We start from the raw sequence: 23,609 nt of genomic DNA on the forward strand, positions 1-23,609 counted from the left end.
AGGTCTTCCTCCCACCCTACACATACCCTACACACATTGGGTGAGATTCCTTAAACATTTGGAGTAGTTACACAAAAAATAAATTCCCCTGGGATATCCCACATTCATGCTGTCTTTTGAGCCTTTGAGTTCCTGGATGATTTTGTAAAATTGTGTAACTTAAACTTCACAGTGTGCCACTTACTGGATTTAGCACATGTGTAATGTCCCATGTCTACTAAACTATCTACAGAGTCCTTTGGCTGTCCTTTCAAGTCCCTGCTCTGTCCTTTCCTCTTCCTGAATGCTGGTAATCATCTATCTCATCATAGTCCTCCTAGTTCTACCTTCCCCAGAGTGTCACATAAGTGGAGTAGTGTGTTTTATACCTCTCAAGACTATCAATGACCCGTTGAAGTTGCCTGCATATGTAGCTCATTTATATTCATTACTGCATAGTGATGCATGGATTTGCCACAATTTGTTTATTTACTTTCTTTTTCAAGAGATCTCATTTGCCTCAAATGTTCAGTGTTTATTAATAAAACTGCTACAAAACCTCTGTGTAGCAGTTTTGTGTTTTGGTTTTTGTATGACACACATTTTCAACACTGTTGGCCAAATACCAACCAGCCAAAGAGTATAATTGAAATCTATACTAAGACAATATTTAGTTTTGTAAAAATCCGCCACAATTCTTCCAAGGTAATTACTATTTTGCATATTTCAGCAATAACAAATGAGAGAGGTTCTCTCCTCCATTTCCAACATTTGGTATCATCTGGTTCTGTGTTGTGGTTTATTTGATTTGGATTTGAGGCACAGCACTGGGAAGGATGGAGACCCTCTGAGGATTACAAGGTGTATTAAAGAATTGAGGCTAGTTTAGGGAAGCTAAACTATCATAGACATTACCAGAATCAGAGGCTCTTGGAGTGTAAGAGGAACAGGAGAAAATAGCTTCTATAAAACTGCAACTAGGGGATGTCACCCCAAAGCCCTGGAGCAGGGAGAAAAGTTGTTGACGGAGGTGTAGATGTCTGTGGAGATGCCATGTTTTGTCACTGTGACACTACTAGCAATGTATGCAGAAATTGCAAAGCCATCACCTTAGACCCAACTTACAAGACAGATATTACAAACTCCTATCTAGCTTCCACCCATAATCTTCCAAAAAATAATTGGTTTCTATCTTCCACATTTCTTCTCTTTTGTAAAATTTAATGTTTACTTTATTCTTCAAGGGTTTCACACACAAATACAAAGTATTTTTTTTTTATCATATCCACACCCACAAGCCCATTTAACTCTTTCTGGATCTCTCGAAACCTCATGTGTCCTCCTCCTCTTCTTCTTTTTGTTTTCATAGACCCTGAGTCCAAAATTAGCACTACCAAAATGTACATGGATTTGAAACTATCCACCACCCCAATAGTTCTCAATGTTCCTAATGCTGCAAACCTTTAAAAGTTATGGTGACCTCTAACCATAAAATTATTTCATAATTGTTGCTATTTCATAACTGTAATTTTGCTATTGTTATGAATTGTAATGCGACTATCTGATATGCAGAATATCAGATACATGAAAGCGTTATTTGAATCCCCAAAGGGGTCGAGACCCACAGGTTGAGAACCACTGCACTAGAGTTTGGTCAGCCTACCTAGGATTACATCACTGAAGAAAACCATGCCTCTTGCGTCTCTCTCTTCTCTCTTTCCTCAACCCTGACAATCGTCCTTTTATTTTATTGTCTTTGTAGTTTTACCTTTTCAGAATGTCCTATCACTGGAGTTATATGGTGTGTGCCCCCTCTCCCAGTAGCCATCAACTGCTAACATTTTCTCAACTCTGCGGGGGCTCATGAACCCCCTTCTCATTGATGCTTGCATATTGTCTGCCTTGAACTTGTGCATTTCTTGTGCAAATAACCATAGCTGTTGTGAGTTCATCAAGGCAACAGTTATGTCATGTCCTGAAGACATTGTTTCACAACAGTCCTCTCTGACCTCTGGCATTTAATTCTGTCTACTCCTCTTCCACAGTATCCCCTGAGCTTTGGAGGAAGGGCATATAATAGAGATGTCCCGTTTGGGCTGAGCACTCCACAGACATTTGTTCTCTGCACTTTGACAACTTGTAAGTCTCTGCATTAACTGCTGCACACTGTCGGAAGCAGCTTCTCTGATCGAGACTGACAACTGGGTTTATCTATGGGTACAGAGGTAAGTTTAGAAGACAGTTTGATACTGTACCCCTTTAGCAAGATACACAGTTCTCCTCGAAGACATATGAGTTTCCCCAAGCACAGGTTCTTGGTCAAATTTACAGTACCAGGCATGAGTTTCCTCCTCTGAAACACGTCTTAATCCAAACCAGAAACTAGTTATAACTCTCATAACATTCATACCACCATTGCACACATGGGCATGTCTTGCAAGGCCAATCATTGCTGCAGCTCACGTGGTTCTCACCCAAATGAGAATGTTGCTGACTCCCCCGCCCACCCCCAGAAGCCTGCCTGAAACTTTCCAGTGCTGTGACAGCTAACCACCAGGAACTAAGCTTCCAGGCTGACACCAGTTTGTTTTTTTCATGTCCTATGAGCAAAGTGTGTTGTGTCTTTAGCAGTAGAGTCTTATCAAGTGTTTTCAGGTAACCAAGAGCAATGGCAAACGCCTGTGCTCTTTTAGGGGTCTCTGGAAACTCCCTGACCAACTTGAAGGGAGGTCTTTCACACCTGGCTCTTGGAATTTTGTTTGACAAACTATGGCTTCTGGGAGAAGCATTAGTCCCTATGTAGGGTGACTCCACTTAAACCCCCCTCTCTCTGTCTTTGTCTCTCTTGTGTGTGTGCTGAATCTCTCTCTCTCTCTCTCTCTCTCTCTCTCTCTATATATATATATATATATATATATATATATATATATGTATATATATGTATATATATATATAAATTGGTATATATATAATTTGGTATACCTCTCCAGATATATGTGTGTATATATATAATCTGCATATATATGCCAATGAGAAAAGTATATAATACTAATTAAGGGATAGTTTCAAATGGAAAGGGGACGGTAAGGCAAACAGGGGAGGAAAAAACAATACTAAGGATGTTTAGAAACATCAAAGAAAAAAATCACGCTCTAATTGAAATATGTACACACACACACACACACACACACACATCCATTTCTTCCTTTTTCCTACTGAAATAACACATGACCTCATTATTTTACGTCTTTGATTGCTTTCTACATAGATATTTTAATTGAACTGTAAAGGTTTTGTTACTTTACTTCCTATCATTTTATTTAACTGATTTGTGTATTATTTGTTCATATAGGGGCTAAATCTCAGGCAGGCTTCAAGCTGAGGGTGACCTTAAACTTCTCTGGGTATACTGTGTTTGTATCCATGGTGGGGGAGGAGGCCAGAAGTCTGGTCTCAGTGTCTTCTTCAACCACTCTTCACCTTATTTGCTTGATCCAGGATCCCTCACTGAACCTGGAGACTGCTCATGTTGCTAGACGGCCTGGACAGCAGGCCACAAGGATTTTCCATTAGTGTTCCCGGCACTTGGATCATAGGCAAGCTAGGGGACACCTAGCTTTTGTATGTTTGTTTGTTTGTTGTTTGTTTAAATGGGAGTTCTGGTGCATGGGAATTAGGTCCTCGTGCTTATACAACGAGGGTTTACAAATTGAGTTTCTCCCCAGCCCTTGAACTTCTAATCGCTCTGCTTCCTCTTCAGCAGTGCTTCAACTTCTGATCTTCCTGCCTGTACTTCTCAAGTGCTGGGACTGGAGGATTGTGCCATCATATGCAGTTCATGAGGTGCTGGGATCAAATCCAGGGCTTCATGTTTGCTATGCAAGCATTCTGCCAGCGGAGCTACATATGCCCCGCTGTCTCCAAAGGCCTGCTCTCTCCCTCCCCTCCCTTCCCCATCCCTTCTTCCAGCTTCTTCCTTCCTTCCTTTCACAAAGTAGCGAATTTTTTAAGGACATTTCATACATACTAAGTTTGGGTTGATTCTTATCCTCACACCCCTCCCTTCCTTCTCCCCGCCGCTCCCAGTCGCCCCATGCCGTCTACATTTCCCCTTCTGCTTTTATATTGCGTATTTTTTGGAACATATTTTTATTATGCACACATACAGTAGTGTGTACGTGTGTGGCCATATGCGTACCATACTGGGGGGGGGGGGGGTTGGGGGTGGAGATCAGAGGACGACTTGGAGAAGGAGTGGTTCATTCTCCATATTCATTCCAGGGTTTGAACTCAGGCCTTCAGGTTTGGTGGCAAGTGCTTCTACCTGCTGAGCACTTCACAGGAGTCCTTATACCATATTTTCTATTACTCTCCCAACCCTCTTTCCTAAAACTCTCTCTTCTTAAGAACCCCTTTCTGGTTTCCAGATCTCTGCCCACACTTATTCCCATCTAATATACATACAAATGTTTTAAATATGACCTTTTCTCTCATTTGTCATTTCTACCATTATTATTTCCAAAATATTTACTTTCACTACCTTATCCCTCTACACATTTCATACTGAGTCATATAACCTTAATTTTTTTTGCCAGTTTTTATCCTTATACAATTTTTGAGATAACCAGAAAAAATTAAATTTCAAAATTTGAAAACAATCCCAATCTGTATACCCCATATTACTTAAAACTTTTATCTATAATTTACAAAAGAAATCAACAACAGCAACAACAAACATGATAAAAAAAAAAAAAAAAAGGCTAACCTGTCCGCCGGCGGCGGTGGTGGTGCACGCCTTTAATCCTAGCACTCGGGAGGCAGATCCAGGCAGATCTCTAGTTCGAGGCCAGCCTGGTCTACAGAGCAAGATCCAGGACAGAAAATCCCTGTCTCGAAAACACGCGCGCACACACACACACACACACACACACACACACACACACACACACACACACAAAGGCAAACCCATGAAGCATGTTTATAGGGTAGGCACTTTTTTTAAAAAATTCTTTCAGTTTGAAGTCCTCACGTGTGTGCTCTCAGAAGTCTGGCTTTTTGGGGGAGAATGGAAGGATGTGTGATCCGGAAGCAATCTCACAGCCATAATAAAGCATCAGAAGGCAAGTTTGTTTACACTGAGGGAGCTGCTTGTTCACAAACCTTAGAGAAAGTGGAAGGTAGATAAGAGGGTATAGTAAGATGGGTAAGAGATAAGACTCACCCAGCAATTACAAGCTCACAGAATCCTTTCCCACAGTTCCATTTATTCTCAAACTATCTGCTAGTGTACGATGAGATGCTTCTCCTACTCTCTCTCATCACCAGCGGATGTATTCTTGGAGCACAATCCAAATACAGTGCAACCACTGTGGCAATTCATGAAATGCTAGACAGAACCCAATAAGGAGCATCTCAGCCAGCTGATAGTTGGGATTTTCAGTTCAGATCCCATATTTTCAAATTTACTCATGTCCTAACATTAATCTTAATTAATTAATTAAACTCCCTAAAATCAGCCAAATCAAATCCTTCTTTTGGTGTTCTTCCTCATTTGAAATTTTACAAATAGAACTGAAGACTGAGATGCCTAATGCAGTCTCCCAGGGGAGGTGAAACGAGACTACATTATAACTTCTTCTGACTAGGAACATCTGTCCTTCTCCTTGTAGATTTTGTAACACAGTCATTGTATTTTATGATGTTTTTGTTGATGATTTTTTCTGTTTAAGTGCTTTCAATGCATAATCCTAAAATTTTGCCTAGTGTTCCTAACAAAATAGTGACTTTTATCTACCTCATAGGGAAATACATATATATTGAAGCAACTCACTCACATGTGTACATACCCACTCAGTTCCACATATATACACACACGATTAAAAGGAAAATAAATCTTAATATAAAAATAAACCTTAATATATGAAATGTATATATTTACACACACACACATATATATATATAAATATATATAAATGAATCAAGATAGTAGGAAGAAAGGGATTGTATTGTGTAGAATCATACCCCCTCTGAAGTTTTTCAGAGTTCTAACTCAGGACTGTTCACTTTTGGCAGACCTATGCAGATTTTATCTACTGGACCTGGGATCTGAGGACCTGAAAGAATGGGGCGGACTACAGTCTAATGCTGTAGACAACCTTACTTCAGTTTCAGTGTGCTTTTATACATGGATGGAACAAAGAAAGTAATGATCCAAGGAAGGTTGTTGGAGATCAGAAAAGCATGTAAATAAACATCATAAGCACATACTAAATATTAATAGAGCAGCCCTTCCCCAGAACTTTCTCAGGACAGACCAATTTAAACACAATAGCCTGGCATTTACAATAGGTTATATCTGGGAAAGCATGAAGCCAGGCAGAAGACCATGTGCAGATTCACTGACCAGATTCAGGCTCTATAGCTATGTTCTGACATCCAACAAGAATAAATATGTCTTACAAACTGAATTTAAATGGTTGTTATAGGAGGAACGAAATCATGTCCAAGAACAGTCCAGGGAACAAATACAGCTGATGTAAAAGACCCTCTGCCTCTTTTCCTGGAGCCTCTCTCACAGTTCTCCAAGGCATAATACTTCTGACCGTGTTCCAACATCAGATGTGTGTAAGTGAGCTTATTTAGATAAAGGGACTTTATATATTTATATAATTGAGGATCTAGAAATTAGATGATCATGAATTAACTGCATGGCTCTAAATCTCACCGAAAGCACCCTCTCAAGTACAGGGAAAACAAAAGAGAGGGAGGAAGTCATTAGTGAGAATGGAGTAGAGGTGGGATTACATCCTGATAAACCCTCCATGCGCTGAGAATATTGAAAGTCTGAAATGCATGCTTGTGCTTGGATGCCAACTCTGGAGCAAGGAGCTAAAGAAGAAAAGAGGCTGGTAACCAAACTCTGTCCGTCCTGCTGTCCATCCTGCTGCACCCTAGCTGTGTTTGCCAGCATCTCTGCATTCCCTGGGCTCCTGTGCAGGAGTGTTGTTCTAAATTTCTGATTTTCCCAGTGACCTAGTTTGGGAAAAGAATTAAAAGTCAACTGGCTTACTTGAGATTTGGAGTAGGGAAGAAAAACCACAGGAATCTTATGAATGGGGCCATATGGATGGATTCAAGCTGCTGTTGTGGGATGTTGTGTTATGTGCTTCACTTTTCCATCTCAGAAGGCATCCTCCTGTTTACCATCGGCTTCCTGTGGATGTATGGATCGTCCACTGCCTCTCTGTGTAAACTCTAAAGAGCAATCCACCACAAAGAGGAACTAGAAAGTCCAGCTGTGCTTAGTCCTAAAGGCGGCAAGTGTATTCACAGGTTATTTATAGCACAATATCTCCCCCTGGGGGAGATAATCAGCAAGTACACCCTTAAAAAAAGCCGCCCTCCTGTAGAACCACCTGTTGAAATCGACTCCTAGGAAGCCTTCTTTTCCATACGTCCTTTTCTTGGTATGAATTAACTGAGACTCACCAACTAGCAACTCACCAACTAGCAAAAGGAGCATCCAAAAGGTCATGGTAGTTAACTGCAGATGATGTACTCAAGAGCTCAGCTCCTAGAATTGTTTGTTTAAACAAAACAAAAAGACAGCTGTCTTTCTGGAGGAAATTTTATTCTTTATTTTACTTAGATATTGTTAACAGAACGCACCAGAGCCCCCAACTTGCATGCACCTAAGGACAGGTGAGAAGCGAACCCCAAGAATAATCATAAATTCTGTAAGTCAGAGATATGCTAGGACCTCCTATCCATAGCAAACTATAAACTATCAAATCTTGCGTATCCCACCAGGAAGAGGGAGGCATATACTTCATTGGGGAGAAGGAGGTATGCCCTCTGACTGGCTTCTTTGGGTTTAGAAGCAGTATCACTCATGGGGGGGGGCGGTGCTGCGGCATTCCTTTGCAGGTTCACACACACCTCTCGGCACTGACTTGGACTTACATTATAAAGGAGTTCTTCAGAAGAGGCATTGGTTGAGACAGCCCTGCTGCTTTGGTCATGCAGCCTTGCTGCTCTGTAGGTACTAAAACTATTAGATGTCGCTAAGAGTACCATGAAGTGGAAAAAAATCACAGCAGATTCCTGGGATTTTTGAAGTAAGGCTATTTTTTTTTTCCTACAGGGTAGAGCCAAATCACTTTACACAGCACCCATGGGTATTTAGGCTTGGTTTGAATCTCCTAACAAAGAGAAATCAGGTGAGTACACATGCAGAACTACCCATTTTGTGGCAGGATTTACCAAGTCATAATGTCAGGAATGGCCAAAACACAATCTCTTAGAAGATGGACAGTGAGCTCTCAGCCCTGAACAAGAGCTGCACAAGAAACTCTAGTGAACTGCATAAGGAATGTGAGAGGAGATGCTCAAGACACACACCCAGCCCCTAGAACCTGCAAGTATGTTAGGCTTCATAGAAGAAAGGAAATAAGGTTGCCAGTGAAATTAACAATGTGAGTCAGTGGACTTTCAGACAGTCTTGGGTAGCTGAGTGGGCACCAGATAAGCACGGTGGAGCTTCCAGAAGGGAATGTAACCATCAGTTAACTTGATTTTAGCCTGGTAGGGCCCACATCAGATTTCTGACATATCCCTGGGTAGCAAGAGATGAAGACAAGAGAGACTCACTTACCTTTGCTTGCAGTGACACACTCCTGGCCCTTCTTCCTATTCCCTAGTGCAGAGATCTGCAGGGTACCAGGTCCTGGCCCCCAGTAGAGAGACTGGTAGTCTTCTACCAGGAGACATGGAGAGATGTCACTAACTCTAGAAGCTGTAGCCTCTGCCTGTGACATCACAGGCTTAGCATCTAAGGAGCATCAGATTACCAACCCAGCTCACAAGCAGCATGTAGAGCTGCTGTGACACTGGGAGAGAAGGAAGGATGTGACTGCCATTCAGGTGATGTATATGAGTCTCTCTGGGTTCCCCTTTCCCAGATCTGACAGTGAACTGACCGTGTGGAAACAGTAGCTGGGGAGAAGACACAGTGGGTACAACAAGCAGGAGGACCTGAGTTTGGATCCCCAGCACCCATATCGAAGTCAGGCATGATGACACACGCCATAACTCCAGCAATGAGGGGGTGGGGAGCAGCAATGGGCAGCAACAGTGGTGGTGCAGACACAGATGGATCTTTGAAGTTCATTGACAAGACAGCCAAGCCAAATAGCTGGGCTACAGGGCCAGTGAGAAAACGTGTTTCCAGAAATAAGGTAAAAAATGATTAAGGAAGATATTTGAAATCAGCCTGTGGCCTCCACGTTCACACGTGCGCGCGCACACAGCACGCAAGCACACAAACACAAACGCACACACAAAGGAACAAGAACATGCACACATACACAGAGCTTGGAAAAGGGGAACAACAAAATGGATAGATGAAGAATGAACTACTACTACTACTACTACTACTACTACTACTACTACTTGATGATGATGGTGATGATGATGATGATAATAGGAAATATATTAAGAGATATGAATTTCCAATACCAATATCATGAATGGAATGGAAGACCATGATAGGCATAGAAGACATCACACATATAACAAAGAAGGGCTGTGAACAACTCCACACACATACATTCCACAACTTTGAAGAAATGAACTAAGTCCTTAAAATGTACAATCCAAGACAACTCTTTGGATTACCCTATGACAACTTGTGGTAATATATTGTGTGCCCCAATAAAGCTTGTCTGGGGATCAGAGGACAGAGCCAGCCACTAGATTAGACACAGAGCCAGGTGTGGTGGCACACACTTTTAATCCCAGCACTTGAGATCTCATGTCATTGCTTGAGAAGGACACATGCCTTTAAACACAGAAACTAGTATGGCAGGACACAGAAAGGTATATAAGGAGTGAGGAAACAGGAACTCTCTCTCTGGAGACTGAGGATTTCATAGAGGTAAGAACGTGACTTGCTTGTTCTCTTTCTCTGATCTTTCAGCTTTCACCCCAATATCTGGCTCTGAGGTTTTTTTTATTATTATTATTATAAGACCTTTAACGATTCATGTTATAACAACTGAGAAAATTCAATTCATAACTAAAATGTTTCTGAAAAGAAATTTCCAAGCATAGATATTTTAAAGAAGTCACATTGCTCTTCCAGGATTTAGAAGATCATGGATTTCCCAATTTATGTTATGAAGCTCATATTACCTGGATTCATAAACCCATACAAAGACAGTACAAGGAAGAAAAAAAAAGAAATAAAAATTTTCAGAAAAGTATCTTTCATAAATGCATGGCCCCAACTCCTTAGTAAAATATTAAACAGAACTCAGTAATAATTTTTAAATTACACTCTATGACTAAATAAGTTTTATTCTAGAGAAACAAATCTACACTTCATTATTTGGAAAGCAATCATATCAAAGACAATCACATGATTCTATTAATAAATGCAACAAATATATCATAAAACTCAATACCTATTCATGGTTTTAAAACTATTAGACTAGAGGAAACATTCTTCAGTTTGATAAAAAAAAAAAAGAATCTAAAAGAAACACCCACAGCTACTGTAATTCTTAATGATGAAAGACCAGCTGCTACCACTGTAAGATTAAGAACAAGGCAGGAATGCCCATTATCACCGCTGGATTCAGCATAGTGCTGAAAATCTAAGCAATACTTTCACTTTGGGAAAGACTCCTTAAAGAATGTGGAAGATAAGTTACAGTTTGATAAGTACTTTCAAGCCATGTATCTGATGTTTTTTTCAAATCTAGAACATTTTCTAAAGCTCTAGGACTTCAACAGTAAAAAGCAAACAAAAAAGGGCCAAAAACATGAACAGACATCAAAGAGACTATACAGATGGTAAATAGTCACTCAGGGAGCTGTTAAATATCCCCACTATTAAACACACATGGGGAGAGGTTGCAGAAGTTGCACACCTATCATAAAGGCTAAAACAAAATACACTAGCATTAAATGATACTTGTGAGCATGTAGAGGCATTATAAATTAGTTGTTAAGAGGAAGTACAAAACGGAAAACTGACAGTGTTAAAAAAATATATATGAACGATGCGACTACCTTATTACCTTGCGAATTATAATCCTGAGTATTTACCACAAAGAAATGGAGTTTAATGTTCACTCAAAATCATCTATGAGAATGTTCAAAGAAGTTTTATTCATAATAGCCCAAACTAGAAACAATTCACAAGTTCTTGCATGAATAAACAGAAAAATAAACTGACATACTGATACCATTGAACAGTATTTGGCAATGAAAAGGTGCATAACTGATAAACATAACTCAAAGAAATCTTTAGAGAATTGAGCTTAGTGTAAAAATACAGCCCCTCAAAGACTAGGCACTCAAGTTTCCATTTACATAACATTTTGAAAACACAAAACCAGAGGCTAGAGAGCTGACTCAGTGGCTAATCGTAGCTGATGCTCTTTCAGAGGACCTGCCTTGGTTTCCAGCACCTGTCAGGAGGCTCACAACTGTCTATAACTCCAGCTTCTGGGGATCAAATGCCTCTAGACTTTTTGGGCACCTGCACACACACACACACACACACACACACACACACACACACACACACACACACCCCTCTATACATAATTAAAATTAATAAAATGAAATCTTTTTTAAAATCACAAGATTATACACACGGAAAGTATAGTGTGTTGGTGACAGTCACAGATAGGATGACAGTGGATGTGGTTTGAACACTGTAACTTGGAAGAAGTACAGCATGAGGGATCTGCTGCACATTGTGTGCAAAACATAAAATGTACAGTGTATAACACAAGGATAGACCAATAAAGAATCATGGAGTAACTTCTGTATTTTAATTGTGTGGATATCAGTAATAATCTATATCATAGTTTTGTAAGTATTTAGATATTTATAATTAGATAATAAGGGGAAAGGGGATACATGGAATCTCTGTCTTTTCAATCAAAGGTGATTTACAAACAAAATTTAAATAACAAGTGGGTAATTCAGCTTCTATCTGGCTTTTTATCTGGGGTCTCACATAGCTGGAACCCAGCTTCTTTGCAGTGAGGATGCCATGGGCATTGCTTAAGCCCTAGAGCTTCGAAAGCTCTATGTGAGTAATCAGATGACAGTCTGTGAGTAAGCAAGCCTGGACGACTCCAGTCCCAGCCATCTGACTCCCAGCTGCCTGGAGCTAACTCAGTGTGAGCCAGACTAAGTGTCCTCAGAAGCCTCCCCTGAGTTGCAGATTTGGTGTGAAGGAAACGCTTGCTGCTGTTTTTAGTCACTCGTTTCAGAGTGGTTTATTACACAGTGATGGATGACGGGGAAAAGGTGACGTTTGCTATGAATACTCCATGGAAAAAGAGAAGTGTATCTTTACTGAAACTTGTGGGAGCAATGGCATTGTAAAAAGCATCACCAAATTGAACCATTCTAGCCTGGTTTCATTCCATTAAACCTCGGAGAGATTTCATTATAACCACCATATAACTCCAAATTACATATTGAGTATGTCATTTGCTTAAGGAGTTTTATACCACTTATGGCAATAAGACACAATTTCATAGATAGATAGATAGATAGATAGATAGATAGATAGATAGATAGATAGATAATTTGGACATTCAAGTGAGATGTTGTTTGAATTTTAGGGTTTTGTGGCCAGATTAGCTGAAATTGGGATATCTTTGAAGTATTTTTAAGATATTGACGTATCCATATTATTGACTTAAAATTAGTAGTTATTATCTGAGGGCTTGAGAGATAGCTCAGTGGTTAAGAGCACTGACTGCTCTTCTAGAGGATCCAGATTCAACTCCCAGTACCCACATGGCAGCTCACAACTGTCTGTAACTCCAGTTCCCAGGGGATCCAACACCCATGGCAAAACATTAATGAATAAAACAACAACACAAAGAAATTATTGTTTGAAAATTGGTTTTATGAACTATAAGTTAGCGTGGCTTTCTAAATGCTTATCAGTTGCTTGTTTCTATGATAAAATATCTGAAAGAATGGCGGAAGCTCTACTGTTGGGTTCATAGTTCAAGGGTACACTGTGACAAGGAAGTGAAAAGCTGATGGATACTGGCCCTTAGCTCTCATTCTTCCTTTTATTCAGAACTGCAGCCCCTGGGATGGTGCTGTCTACAGTTATGGTGGGTCTTCCCACTGTATTTAATAGATTCTAGGTAAGTCCTCCCAGGCATGCTGGGAAGCTTTTCTCCTGAATGACTCTAGATGCTGTTAATCTAGTTAACAATTAATATTAACAACTAATTACTAATGTAAATTTACCTGTATATTCTCTCCCTCTAGCAAATTATCCAGGCTGCAAATGCTCTCCTGTGTGATTATTCATTTAAATTCTGCTATAATACCCTGCCGTGTTAGCATGGCAGACACAAGAGGAGTAAGTGCAAAATTAGCGTGGACACAGGAAGTAGAAGTCTATTTCTTCCTGTTTGTCTTTCAAGCAGCTGTTTCTTAATACTCCCCCCCCTGCCTAGATTAAGCTTGCTCCACCCTGGAATTCCTAGTTTATCTGCTCAGGAGCAGTTTTCTACTTGTCTCCTCAAACGTAAAAAGAGTATATGAAACTCTGAAAAAGCTATTCTAAAAAAGATTAATCTCACTACCAATATAAAATTATTCGAAATTCAGTCTTCACTTTATCAGAATGAGTTCATTGTATGTGTGGCTTCACCCACAGAGAAACGAAGTGTGTGTTCCCTGACAAGGTTCATATGTAATTCTCTTAAAAATGTAATGGTTTTTTTTTTTTGAGACCTGGTCTGGCTATGTGGCCTGAAATTCTCATCTTCTTGCCTCAGCCTCTCAAGTGCCGCAGTGACAAGCGTGACATTCCACGCCCAGCAATAATGTGCAATCCAGACTTCAAACCCGGTTAGTGAGAATGCACTTCAGAATATTTTCTTCTTTAGCCGTTAATGACCAACGTAAGCGAGTCTAGCTTGTGTTTGTTCTGCTCCCTCATGGTTTTACTCCGAGACACTGCAGGATGAACCAGTTTAGTCTGTGCCTTCTAACTCGAATAATGGCCGGACAAGAACCTCTCTGCTCTCTGCATAGGCAGCTTAAATAAACGCCTTGGTCACCGGTGTGTGGCCTTTGACCTGCACATGAGGTTTCCGACCAGCAGGGGGCGTGGAAACGCTAGAGCTCTGGTGCGAGCGGCCAGGGGGCGTGGCTTCTGCATCCTTGACGGACAGCTAAGGAAGGATGCAGGCGAGGATGAGGTAATAGCAGGCAGAACGAGGAGGGCGTGGGGTTGTTCCTACGTGTGTGTGTGTGTGTGTGTGTGTGTGTGTGTGTGTGTGTGTGTGTGTGTGTGTGTGTGTGTGTGTGTGTGTGTGTGTGTGTGTGTGTGTGTGCGCTTGTGTGTGTATGCGCGAGTGTGAGTGTGTCCGTGCGTGCGCGAGCCGGAGAGAAATGCGAGCCTCGGAGCTCGCACCGCGGACACGGCCCGCTCTGCGCTGAAAACAGAAAGACAGACAAAAGTTCCATTTTTAAAGAGACTGCAAAGTTAAGGCCCGGCCGTGGCCGCTGGGGTCGGGATGGCGCGCGTGCTCTCGGCCCCCGGGGACTAGGGAAGCGTCCGCGGGCGCGAGCTCGCCCTGGCGCACTGCCGGGGAGGGGCGACTCCTTCTGGAAGCCACTGAGCCGAGCCGCAGGGAGGGGGAGCTGTGCCCCCGCGGCCGCTCCGCTCCGCACCGAGAGAGGGCGGAGGGCGTGACCGAGCGGCGCGATCCACGCGGGCGCCCGCGGAGCCCCAGGCGCAACTGGTGCGAGGCGGGTGCGGCGTCGCTCGGGCCGCGCGCCCCCGGGTGGCTTTGCAAGGCGGGGCGGCGAGTGCGCAGGGCCGGGCCTTTGCATGAAGCCGCTGGACCCTTCGGAGCAGCGGCAGCAGCGGCGGAGCCCGGCGGCACGCGGTCGGAGGCGGGCGGCCCCGGGGTCCGCGTCCCGGTGCCTGCGCGGCTGCGGACTCCCCCATGGGCCGCAGCTGAGACTGCCCGCGGCGGCGGGGCGCGGGGCGGGGGGCGCGGTCCAGGCCCGGAGGCGGCGGCGCCGGAGGAAGCGCAGGAGGCCGGGCCCGGGAGGCGGGCAGCGCCGCGCCACGGCCCCGGGCTCGCCATGCTCCTGGCCTCGGCCGTGGTGGTGTGGGAATGGCTGAACGAGCACGGCCGCTGGCGTCCCTACAGCCCGGCCGTGAGTCACCACATCGAGGCGGTGGTGCGCGCGGGTCCCCGAGCCGGGGGCAGCGTGGTACTGGGCCAGGTGGACAGCCGGCTGGCGCCCTACATCATCGACCTGCAGTCCATGAACCAGTTCCGCCAAGACACGGGTGAGCCGCCCACATCCCTTGTCTATCCCGGGAGCTACCGCCCTCGTGGTCGTGGGTCGTGGGTCGTGGGCAGTTTCTCTTACTGGTGTCAGCGATCGGTGTTGAGGGCAGGTGCTTCCCTTCCCTAGGTTCTCTCAGGATCCCATGACTACCTCCAAATAAATGTCCTTCCAAGTAGTTGATCAAGTGTCTTGGCTGTGCAAACCCAGCTGCAGCCTAGCAGCAGGAGATCCCCTTTTCTGCCCCTAGTAGCCCTTTGTGCAAGAACTCTAGGACTTTGCAGCCCCCCAAGCAATGCTTAGCAAGCAAGACATTGTGGAGCCCCTTGGCTGCTCACACCTTGGCTGACCCTGCTTTGTCTCAAGCACCCTTGGGGCTACCACATGTCCCTTTTAGCCTTACTGTTTCTGGCTCTCTTCTGTGGACCCAGCTTTCCCACTGCCTGCTCCTGGGTGTAAGACTTGGGGAGCAGAGGGATTCCCCTGGCTTAATTACAGACAGTCTAGTGTGTGGAAGTGCGGGAACATTACTGGGAAGAGAGAATGGAGCCAGGGGTTCGAGGGCTGGAACACCCTGGATGTGGTGGCATCCACAGATGCCTCTACTTGTATCCTCCAAGCACTGAAGCAACAGGCCAGAGCAGATGGAGAGAGGAGGGGGAAGGACGGGGCTCTGGAATGCCTGCCAGGGAAGCTGCTCCCTTTGTCCATGGAGGAGGAGGGAGGAAGGAGGAGGAAGGCTAAGAAGACACTGTCCCCAGGTTTTTTCTTAAAGTAGCACACAAGGGTCACTATGGCCTCCCCAGGCACTAAACTCTTGTCTTTACATAAAAACCAAGTTGCCAGCAGGACCACTCCAGACCTCCCAGCTGTGCAGCCCTTGTAGATCCTAGCCAGGAATGGAGCTGCAGAGGTTAGAGCGTGGCTTGGGAGCCCCTGGAGAGAGAAGGAAAGCAGTTGCTCTCTCCTCTGGGTCCAGTGTGTTCAAGTTTAACAGGTGACCTGGGATAAGTTTGTGTCTCCAGAGAGTAATCTTTTCAGTTGGGGGTCATTTCTGGAATTCTGGCTGGCCTTTCCCAAGGGTGTAACTGCAGAGCCCGGAGAAGCAGGTGTGGTGGGGAGGGGCAAGAGGGTGTGAGGAGGAGGGGGCCCTGTGGCCCAGGGAACAGCTGCTGGACAGGTCCTCTGAACGGCCTAGGAAAACCCTCACAGCCTGTGTGCTAATTGGAATTGTCATGGGAAAGAAGTCTATTCCTTCCTCTTGTAATCTGTAGTCATAACTCTGAACAACTGCCTTGCCAAGAACTGTATGACCCTGGCCAATGGGGGAAAACTTTTTTTTGGGTAAAAAAAAAAATTCCAGAAGTTTTAGCATCTGGCGGGCTTGAGCCTTGATGGAGAAAGCAGGGAGGAGGAGCTGAGAGGAAGAGAATAAGGAGGAATGAAGGGAAGTGGGGGAAGAGAATGAAACGTGGCCTGAGACTAGGAATATAAGATGCCGTTGTGCATTTGAGTACAGCGTGTGGAAGTAAGGGGTGGAGCGAGCGAGCGAGCGAGCGAGGCCTCAGATGGAGGGCGAGCATGTGTGGGGTGTGTGTGGAGGAAGCAGCTGAGCTGTGGAGGTGGGATCAGCAGACCACCTGACAGGGAGTTCCAGGCCTGCTCAAAATAAAACAGCAAGTTTAGCTCTTCTATTTCAGACTAAGTCTGCGCAGCATATGGAGAGCCATTCTAGCAATGGGCAGCCCCCATCCCCTGCCCCACTGTTAGGACGTCAGAGGGTTCACCTGCATTTGGAGCTACTTAAGATGGACGTAGAACTAGGAGCAGTCGTGACCTAGACATTGCTCTTGACAAAAGTGAAGTTCTGGAGAACCAGGAGTGAATGACAGTATCTCCTCCCAAGGTCTGTCCGCTGGCGCTGTTCTCCGGGCAGTAACCCTTTGGTTACTAGTGGTTATAGCAGATCACTCAACACTGGAGCCTCTTCTGTTTTATGTCTGAGGCTGAGAAATAACAATGATCCTCGGCAAAACTCTGCCACTGAACTGTTTCTTCTGCCTCTGCCTTTTTAAAAATATGATCTAGGTCTTTGCTTCAGGCTGGCCTCAAACTGGCCAACTACCTGTCTTAGCCTCCCAAGTGCAAGCATTGATTACGGGCGTGCCCTCCTCCTCCAGCCTGAATCCTTTTAAAGATTGCCTCGTGGGTGTCACGTCCACGCTGCTTTGGCTTCATCTCCTCTTTCCTGGATCAAGATCCCTTTCCGAGGCACCTCTCTAACCATGTCAAGTGCTGGGCTGGGATGCTGAAGGCATCCATAAGGCTGAATTCCTAGAAAGGCTGAGTCTGCCAAGGAGCTTGTCAATGCAGATTAGAATCCCTTCATGTCAGCTCTGACCCCTTCTGCTCCCTTCCTCGTCCAGACAAGAACTCGGTTCCTCTCAATATAGACCATTGATGAGACTGTGACGTGGTAGGAACTTTAAGCCACCAGCTCCCAGGCAACCTCAGCCAAGCCCCGGCAATGTTTAATTAAATTACTCACTGTCCCCAAGCCACACTGTAAAGCTGGGAACCAGAAAAAAAAAAAAAATCCCTATAGAGACAGACAAGCTGGAAGTTCCCTGCCTAGAGGCAATTCCTCTCTCTTTGGTTGTCTTGTTTTATAGGCATTTGACATGAGAGCTTTCTCTTTTCAGAGTTGTATGCCTGGATACCTAGGGAGCTTGGTCTCTCCATTCCTCAGAGCTCTTGACTGCATCCAGACTGTCTCCAGGGAGATGGCTGGGAGGTTGCAGACACCCATCTGCCTGCTTCTGTTTGCCCTGGGTTCTCCTTCCCCAGAGTTTTGCAGATAGGAGCTGATTTTCATTCTAGGCTACTCTTCTCTGGGCATTTGGGCTGGAGAATATTAAAGAAGGTACGGAGGGAGGAGGTTCGGGAGCAGTCTGCCTTAGTGGAGCCTCTCCATCCAAAGTCCTCCACTGTCATTTTTCTGTTCCTTTGCAGTGAGGCCTTCCCATAACGGTTCGGGTCTTTCCCCTTGTAGACTGCAGAGAAGTCTTCAGATCCCTTTCCTTTCTAGCATAGGCATCTGTAGGTGCATGGTCTGGACCCCCTGCACCAACAGTGATGCTATTGAAAATAGATGGATGTAAGAGTGAAGTGTTTCCAGCTCAGCGTTTTCAGTACTAGCCTGTCTCTTTTTATCTTCAATGTAAAGGGTCCAGTGGAGTGAGTGGGATTACAAGAGTTGACAAAATCTCTCCTATTGCTTCCTACCTCGTGTGGGCACAGGAATGGAGGAGGCGGACATTGTGGTTACCATGTGGATGCTTCAGTAAAGAGGAGATGTGTCTATGACATGCCAAGCAAGTTCACAGGTGTCTTATTCAATTTTCATAAGGATTATACGAAGACTAATTATTCCCATTTTATAGAAAAAGGAACGAGCTGAAAGAACTTAAATTGGTCAGGAGTTCAAGTTACTTTGTCAGTGACTGAGCTAAGAGTCCAATGGAGTGTCCCATGTCTGCTTCCTGCATTTGTGAACATGGTGGACTGACTTCATGTGCAGTGGCAGGCGTGTGGGGCCTATCGGGAAGAGAACATCCAAGCATTTACCCTCATGGAGCTTTCTACACTGAGGGTGAGGTGAAGTCCTGCTGGTAAGAGAGGCTGAGGATCTGACAGCATAGACTATAAAAACACAGGTCTGGGTTACATGTCAGAGACCTCAGCCCATGCCCGGAGCACTGTCTTCTAGTTCCCAAAAGACAAAACTTTTTTGATGCTTTTGGGTGCTGGTGTCTGGGTAGCTGGGAGAAAGCCATTTTTCCTTCTCTTCCTTCCTCTTTGGTTTGTGAATATTCTCTATGGCTGCCGTATTGGAAACCTTCTCCTTGGGTCGTCACACCATAGTATAAGATGGAATTTCTCCAGACTGTCTAATCCATGGTCCTGATTCTAGAATATCCTAGGGCTAGGCTATTCCAAATAGTCTCTAGAAATACAATCTCACCTTCTCTCTTCTCCCAAATTTTTGGTTCTGCGGTTGTGTGTAGGTTTTGTTGTTGTTGTTTGTTTTGTTTTGTTTTTTTGGTTTTTTCGAGACAGGGTTTCTCTGTGTAGCTTTGTGCCTTTCCTGGAACTCACTTTGGAGACCAGGCTGGCCTCGAACTCACAGAGATCCGCCTGCCTCTGCCTCCTGAGTACTGGGATTAAAGGCGTGCGCCACCACCGCCCGGCTGAGGTTATGTATTTTTAATGACTACTCTGTAGGGCTGAACTAAATTCAATAACTTTGTCTCCAAAAGACTAGCTCATCTTTGCATGCCTCTGTTTGCTACCACTTTGCAGTTTCCTCCTGGTCATCCTCAGGATTCTTTGACTCATTCTCTTATTGAGAGCATGGGCGGCTAGTATGTCCAGGATTGCAAAATGTGTAGCCCGTTGGTTGAAATTTTTTTTTTTTTTTTTTTTTTGGTTTTTCGAGACAGGGTTTCTCTGTGTAGCTTTGCGCCTTTCCTGGAACTCGCTTTGGAGACCAGGCTGGCCTCGAACTCACAGAGATCCGCCTGGCTCTGCCTCCCGAGTGCTGGGATTAAAGGCGTGCGCCACCACCGCCCGGCCGTTGGTTGAAATTTTAATGTGCATGAAGAGAACTGGATTCCCAGACCAAGGCTCTTGGGTCTTGAGGTCATTGCTGTGCCCCTGGGGGTTGTGAACAAATGGCCTTGAAACATCATTTTCAGAGAATCCAGCTGCCCATGCTCAAGTCCTTCCTAGTCCGCTCTGTAGGATCTCCCCACCTCTCTTTTTGCTTTATCTAACGTCCGTCTGCCACTCTGAACTGATTAGGAGAGCAGCTTTGGTCTTGTCACTTATTCTTAAAACCCTTCACTATCTCTTCCTTACTCAAAAACAATGCCATCACAGCTTGGTGTTCCGGACCTTCCAGGCCCTAGCTCTAGGTTGGTCCTCTGTGCCTTACGTTTTCCCAGTAGTTCTGAGGTTTTCTCCACCCTACCTGCTCACATGGTTCCCCCTTGAAGGGATGCCCTTTCTATCTATTTGACTATTGAAATTCTCTTTATCTTTCAGGTCTTATTTATCATCTATTTCTTCAAAAGTTCTGCAAACCATCACCACTTCAGATATTAATCACTATTAATTGGGCCCCCGCTCCCTCAGGCTCAATAAATGTCAGGCCTGTGGGACAGTGCTAGAGTAAATAGTTTATGCTTACTGTCACCGGATTGAGGATCTAAGGAGGGAGGCAGGTCCTCCTCTAACTAGCCACATAGATAAATGTGCAAACTGCACATTGAGATCAGTGCTGTTAATTTGGAGGGGGGACCTAGCATGGTGAAGGGTCCCAGAGTCAGAGAATAGCAACGGGAGAGACTGGAGGCCACTGTGAAAGAAATGTGTGCAGAGTGTGTGGGGGAAGGAGCTGTGGAGGTGGGTGAGGCCGGGGGTTTGGGTCCTGGCCGAAGAAAAAAATTCTGGGAAGATTTAAGCAGAGAAGGGTCTAGTCATTTTCCAGACAACTTGCATTTCCTTGATGTCCTTTGGCTCATTGTGCATCATAAACAGCCACTCACACATTTGCCTACTAACTCCTTTTGAGACTGCACTCGGCCTAAGAGTTTTACGTTCTCCATAGCAACTAATGGGATGCTGAGCAATATGCGATCAATGAGAAAAATATGATAGTAGCCAGACTGTTCAATCAATCATGGCCCAGTTTATGGTGCTTTTATAACTGCCAGACATTGCGTTGGGGAGTGGAATACAAAGAGCCACACAGCTGTATCCCTGCCCCCACTCAGCACCTAAAAGGAGGGTAAGCTTAGACATTTAAAAACCATCAGTCCAGTTCTGCACCTAAAACTTCCTGGGGGGTGAGGCTGGGACTAAAACATTTCAAAAATGGGTGAACAAGTGGCCTAAGAACCCAAAAGAGAATTTCAGTAAGTGAAAATGACAAGGAGTTGTAAGTGATCGGGTTGTGGTGTGGAGATGTGAAATATAGTTAGGAATGCATGAGAATTAAGGGGTTCTGGACTTGACAGAAATAGTGGAAAATGCAAAGGATAGGAGAAGATAAACTAGGAACGTGTATATGGAGCCAGGACATGGTCTAGAGAGTTCAGAGACTGTTCAAACTTTTCCAGGATCGTTAATTTTACTGTCTAAAAACCAGTTGCTCAAACAAACAAAAATGTCTTGTAAGTACAGTTGTAAGCACTGATCAAGTGCATTGCCCCTACTCCCTAGAGGGAATTTTCAAAAGTGCCGTGAAAACTCTCTGAACTTAATTTTCTCATCTGTAAAAGGTGTTTTATAGGATTGCCATGGAAATTGTATAGAATGGGTATCTGTGAGCAACCAAGAGTAAAGACTGTGCAAATATTCTGGGGTGATGTATTTTTTTCTCTTCCTCCGTATCTCCCCCCTGTATACACACACACACACACACACACACACACACACACACACACACACACGTGCGCTGTGTCCTCTAACTGCACTTTTCCTATAACATCCCAAGGATGAACTACAATCATAATCACTTGCTGTGTGACAGGTTCCTATTTGTAGTTTTATACTGGATTCTCCGTTCAATCTTCAAATCCACCTGTTACAGCTATGCGGAGACCTAAGAGAGGAGGAAAGGAGGCTTCCTTCCACTGCAGGAAGGGATGGAACCTCCTCCGTGGACCCTGGGCTTTGTTCCCCAGACTGCTGCTGAGGAAGGAAATGGAAGCTAACCCGGGCACTTCCCCCCTCCGTCCTGATACCCCAGGGCCCCCAACAGAGGTCCTGGCACTGAATAGAGAATTGTTCTGCTTCTCCCTTGTGCCTCTGAATGTTGATGTTTTGGGTTATTAAGGGGCTTGGAGATGGGGTGGGGAGTAGGTTATGACCCTGGCAAAGGCCTGAATAACCATTGTTCCTTTCTTTCCCCCTTGAATGGGATTCTGTCCCAGTCATGGTGTCTCCCTCTGGGTTGGGGGAGGGGGCGGGTCAGAGGCCAGGAAAGGGGAGCCTTTTCCCACCACTTCCTCAGATAGAGCTTAAGCTGGCAGATGCAGGGACCCCCAGCAGCTCAGAGCCCTCTTCAACCTTGAGCCTTGATGTTGATGCCATGAAATGAGTCCTGGTTGGAGACAGAATTTGGGACTAGGGTGGGTAGAGGAAAAAGAGGCAGCAATTCTGGAGTCCAGATCTCTTGTGGGCCTGCTGGGTCATCTGCGCTGTCCCATTATCTTGTTATCTCCCTGGCTCTTGCAAACCCACAGGGAGACCATTAAAATGAAGAGGATGCTATCTTTAGAAGGGTTGCGTTTCTTGGAAGAAAACCTTAGATAATTATGAAATGATTCTCGTGACCATTGAGAATGTTATTATTACTGATAAAAGACTTAATAGTGGGAAATGGGTGAGAGTTCTCTCAAGATGATGCCCCATCTCCCAATAACATATTTTCATCTTAATTTTTTTTTACATTTATTTGTTTCGGCAGGGTAGAGGATGGGTTGAGCCATGGCATGGTGTGGAGGTCAGAGGGCAAGTTGTGGGAGTTGGTTTTCTCCTTCCACCATGTGAGTCCTTGGGACCAAATTCGGGTCATCAGGTTTAGAATCAAGTTCCCTTGCCCCCTGAGCCATCTCATCATCCCAATTCTTCCTTCTTTTTAATGTGCTCTGAGAGAGCTATGGTCAGCTTAATTGCCATAACCTCTGGCCTTTTAGATAGAAGCAAACTTGTCCTCTTTTCTTCTGGACTTGGATGGTTCTGTGTTCTTTTCCTCCATAGCCCTGAGTGCAGGGCTGTTCAGAGAGGCAGAGATGGCCTATGAGCACTTGTCTGTGTGAGGTCATTTCTCTGCCAAGTGAGAGTTACCAGACATGTGAATTTCTATGCGTTGACTATATAATCACCTTTAGTGTTTGATTATCAAAACTTCCAGGGAGTAGTTATCCCATTTCTCTGAGCAAGAGTTGATGGAGTATCCTTATTAGCTGGAAGGTAAATTGATTGGTCTGCAAATCAATACACCTGAACCCTGAGTTTGGAGGTGTGTTCTGCTGCTTGGCAATGCTTCCCATGCCCTCCATGTGGCTTCATCTGCTTCTGCTCTGGAGAGGTTGTAGACCCTGAATGAGTCTTACTCAAAACCCTACTAGGCAGCACAAGGCTGATCACACAGTAGGACTGTTGTTATGTTTACCTGTGAATCTAATACAAATCAGTGGTAT

General features: G+C 44.6%; 1 protein-coding gene across 1 annotated transcript in view; it reads left to right on the plus strand.

Annotated features, from left to right (window-relative positions):
• Positions 1-15,077: 15,077 nt before the first annotated feature.
• The window catches only part of Dtx4 (deltex E3 ubiquitin ligase 4), a 30,981-nt gene continuing 22,449 nt past the window's right edge, over positions 15,078-23,609 (plus strand). The window contains exon 1 of the mRNA XM_059260258.1: positions 15,078-15,340. Coding sequence (XP_059116241.1) covers positions 15,130-15,340 — 211 coding nt within the window. The 5' untranslated portion in view covers positions 15,078-15,129. The remainder of the gene's footprint in view (positions 15,341-23,609) is intronic.

Source organism: Peromyscus eremicus, chromosome 1, assembly GCF_949786415.1.
Source record: "Peromyscus eremicus chromosome 1, PerEre_H2_v1, whole genome shotgun sequence".
NCBI classification, from domain to species: Eukaryota; Metazoa; Chordata; class Mammalia; order Rodentia; family Cricetidae; genus Peromyscus; species Peromyscus eremicus.